Below are 4,456 nucleotides of genomic sequence, written 5' to 3' on the forward strand. Positions count from 1 at the left end.
TGTAAAATCATTCTCAAAACTCTACTGTTGCTAATCTTCACTGAAGAATGACAGTACATGCTCCTTCCTGATCGATTTCAGACAAATTCAACATTTCGGTAGCACATTTTAGATTTTAAGGAGAGATCAAAAAATTTAAGAAGGGAAAACAAATGAAGAAGAATTCCCGAGATGATTCAGTTGGGCCTGATCATGCACTGCAAGGACAGAACATTCTAATCTACTGCCCTTGTTTTCAAGGTTTAAACATTTGAAACTGTAGGACACGACACTACATGAGAGGGCTATTGAGAAGCCCATACCAAGATGAACCAAGACCATTCCAACTTCCCCTCCCTGAGTTAACATCACCCATCACACCATTCCCGTGGTGTTGATCTCCATTAACCTGCCACGGACACCCCCACAAAACCCTATTTTCGCCTTCTCTGTCGGAACACAACAGCTCTTGCTTCATCGACGTCGCTCCAAGAGCTTCATTTGCCGAACCAGCAGGGCTCATCATTTCATGATCACATGATGATGGAGCACCACCACTGTCCACTGGGTCTCCCATGTTGTTGTTCATCCCATCTGATCCATACCCATAATACAGATCCTGACGGTGATGACAGTCATTGCCATTATTCTGGGTGTTCTCAAGGAAGCCAAACCCGTGCTTCAGTGAATCGAGAAAACCTCCATTCATGTGGGCGTGGCCGTTCTTCGATCTGTTGGCATAGGGAAGGATATCGTGGCTCAGTTCATGATGCCCGAGCTGGTCACCGAATGGGAACTTGTGGAGCCCAATGAATGGAAGGGACATGTGATCATTGGACTGATGATAAGTTAGAGAGTGCAAGGTAGTAAATGGGTTTGTGGTGTTGTCATCGTTGTTGTTGATCAACGTGGAGATCGGTCCTCCTTGGTCGTGGGCTCTTCTGGCTGATGATGAGGACGAAGAGGACGAGGACCTACGGTTCTTCCTGCACCCTCCACCCACAGGTACATTCCTCAGGGTCCCTCCTTTGGTCCAGTACCTTCGACAGGACTTGCAAAAGTACCTGGGCTGCAAGAGACTGTAGTTGTTGTAGTAACAGAACTTGGTGTTGGTGGACTCGCACCTCGGGCACTTGAGAGCCTCTTCTGGCTGAGGCCTTGGCTTCCTCTGATCTTGCTGTGGTTTAGGGCATATCAACATGCTTTCCAATGGATGAGCTCCCATTTCCTGCATGACCAAAAGACACAGCCAATCAGATGGATGAAGTCGAAGGTAGGTTTTCTCACTCGTGCGTGAAAACGATAAAAGCACCCATCTAAATTTTTCTAGTCCAATATTGGATGAATGTGAATATGTAGAACTCTTCGATTTCCTATTGCACATGGAGTCTTATCATTGCCTTTTGCTTCATCACTTCTCATCCAAATGAAGCATCTTGATCGCCATAAGATTCAAAGGAGGTGTCTTTTTTGGTACACGACTCTTTCATTTTAAGGTGACAAAAAACTGTCTCGAGACTAAAAAAAACATGGAGGGGTGACTGAGCCATGTGGAGGCAGATAAATTAAAGCACTTTAACCTATCCAGTTTCTCTTGATCGCACTGCTCTCTCTTTATATAAAAAGCATAGAAGATATAGGGATTTCGAAAAGAGAAAAGAAGAAGAAAGAAACAAAGAGAGATTGACTTGAGATGAGCTGAGAGCAAGAGCAGCTCAGAAATGTCTCATGCTGCCTAGAATACCTGGTTTGTTCCCATTGAAAGATCCGTGCATGCACTGAACAAAGCAAATTCCAGCACAAGGGAGAAGCTTTAGAGAGAGAGAGAGAGAGCGCCCTTTGATTGAGTGGAGAAATCAAATGTTTGTGTGGGAAACCCGTAAGCAGACTGGTCTCGATATATAAAGCAACCCAGAGAGAGAGAGAGAGAGAGAGAGAGAGAGAGTCCTACAGTTGTCAGCAAGAGAGAAGATGGGAGGTGTTGGAATTTTCTAATGCTTTCTCCGAGAGCAAGCTTAAACACAACAGGAATCATCTGTGAACTCCCACTGTAAATGTAATGATTACTCCTCTCTCTCTCTCTCTCTCTCTCTCGGTCGCGTGGATTCAACCATTTGTGGACCCCATTGACCCCTCCTACGCACCAGGGACATTCCCTGGTCGATCGCCAAGTGCTCCAGGACCCGTCACGAACCTCCCGTTCAAGAAAACTTAGAATAAACGCCAAAAAAAAAAAGCAAGGGGATGAGACCACTACTGAGATAATGGAATCAAAGAAACTTGCGCATGAAGATTCGGGTCTTAATGGAAGAAAGCGGTAGGTGTGTCTGTCAGTTCCTGTCCTTGTTGGCAACAAGTGTTGCTACATCTTGTTACAGATGGCTGTATTCCAATAATATTCAATATCATATCATTTTTATTTTAGCTAAGTGTATTTCTGAAAAATAAAGCAACGAGCAAAAGTATAAATTTTTCTTTTTGCCCCTTCTTTGGTGGGTCCAGAATAAAGGGCTCGATCATTTCATTGGTGGGAGGCTTCTGGTGATGTTGACTAGTGATGATGCGAGGGGACAGTGGTGACAGACAGAGGTAAAAGGATCTTGAACTTCTCTCTCCATTTCGTGATCTGCATCATCCCCCCACCCCATTACTTCAAGCCCACCATGGAATTTTGCTTCGCTTCGGTGCTCTTGTGGTCCCTTTTGACGGCTCCAGGCGTAACTTAGGTATGTCTAGGGTCATGCAGCTGCTACGATATGGAACTCAAAGATGAGAAGTCGTTTTTGTTCTACCAAACTACGATGGAAAATTGTCGACATTGAATGAATGCAAGGACATGGACGGATGAGATCAGCACGGTACAAGTACATGTAGCATCGCGCGTTTTTGGATTTCGATTGATGGATCAAAGAATTTTATACATCGAATAGATTTTAAATGTGTGGAATTAGCGTCAACTGTTTTAAGAATTTCGAAAAATTTAATTCATATTCATGTGAATCATATGAAATAACACAATTGAACTAATTAATTCTATAATAATGTAGGGATCATATTCTCAGCATCGGACTATTGACGAAGTGCGATATCGTCTATTGGAATCGCAAGAAAAAGAAGAAGAGTCGTCGGAGGTTGCGAACTCCATATCCAAAGGAGGACGCATGAAAAGCAGTTCCTCAGCAGTCACTAGTCGGCAGTGTCCCCTCGCCATGATGACCGACCAAATCAATCAAGATCGGTCGGCCAAGATTTAGCCACTTTTTACTCATCTAATTAATTGCCAGTATCTCACCGTTTCGAGGCCAAAGATTCTTGGATTGCGGGGAAATGCAACGACACGAACGAGAATGTAAACCTGTCGCCGTCCGTCTGGAGCGGGAACAATAAGGTGGCAATGATTGATCCCACTCCCCCCATGTAAACGAAGATCTCTCGGATCCCCTGGATCTGGCCCACCTCGTAAAAAATATTAAAATTCAAAAAAATAAAACACGAATTCCTCGATAACATAATATTCATAGTGGGGAGTTTAATAAATTATAGTATTAAGGAAAGCAACAGTAATAATCCCACATAGTGCAGAATTGACGACGGAGGGTCCCACCCCGTTAATCCGCGGGGCCCAGTGTGTTGACTGGTCAAAGTTTCCCAGTCAAAGGAAACACAGGGAGGCCAAAGCAAAGTGGGATAGGGAACCGTGCCCGACACGTGATTTGATTGCATCGTCTGTTAAGAAAAGAATCTCACATCCCCTCCCCCACCCCACCCGCGACTAGCTAAATTGGATGCAGGTCTGGTCTTGGTCGAATGATTACTAAAGGAGATTTCATCATGTTACGATCGATGTAAGGCTGCGTTCACAATATGAACTTGGACTATCAGGCTGTCGGTTCACATTATCGATTTTGGAACGTTGAGCCTGTTCGATTTATCCATTCCTCCTTATTATCGTTTGCAAGACCTGTTAAAATAAATCATAAACATATTTTTTAGTACATATATGATAGGCTGAAGTATTATATATATTAATTATATTTGTTAAATGAGTCATGAATGTATTTAAACACGATACGAGTATTAAATAGATTGTAAATAGATTTACAACTTATTTAGTCTCAACCTACCTTCATGACTATCTTTTCATTATCTCTTGCGATCACTCGCTCCTCTCACCTCTGGAGGTGTTCTGCAAATATGGGTTCGATCTAATATATGTATGGATCGCTATATTTGTATTGCAAGAAAAATGAATAAAAATGACTTGAATCGGTCTACTTAGATCGGACCATTTTCCGGCCCCGACCAATCTAATCGTTTGACGGATCCATCGTTTGCTATTGTTGGTCGATAGTGAACAAGCAAGTTCAATGTAGAGATGCATTGTAGGATGAAGGTGGTGTAATTGGTGACTAATTGTGATGACGGTTAATTTTTTAGTATACACGATTGTAATATTCTTCGATAACTGGTACTGGTA

General features: G+C 42.9%; 1 protein-coding gene across 1 annotated transcript; it reads right to left on the reverse strand.

Moving 5' to 3' along the window:
* On the reverse strand, window positions 1–1,989 carry LOC115752250 (dof zinc finger protein DOF2.1-like). Its single transcript, XM_030690349.2, has 2 exons — window positions 1,724–1,989; window positions 1–1,207 (listed from the first exon to the last, which is right to left on the reverse strand). The coding sequence occupies exons 1-2, from the start codon at window positions 1,736–1,738 to the stop codon at window positions 272–274; spliced, it is 951 nt and encodes a 316-aa protein (XP_030546209.1). The 5' UTR covers window positions 1,739–1,989; the 3' UTR covers window positions 1–271.
* Window positions 1,990–4,456: the final 2,467 nt, after the last annotated feature.

This window comes from Rhodamnia argentea, chromosome 6 (assembly GCF_020921035.1).
Source record: "Rhodamnia argentea isolate NSW1041297 chromosome 6, ASM2092103v1, whole genome shotgun sequence".
Taxonomy (NCBI): Eukaryota; Viridiplantae; Streptophyta; class Magnoliopsida; order Myrtales; family Myrtaceae; genus Rhodamnia; species Rhodamnia argentea.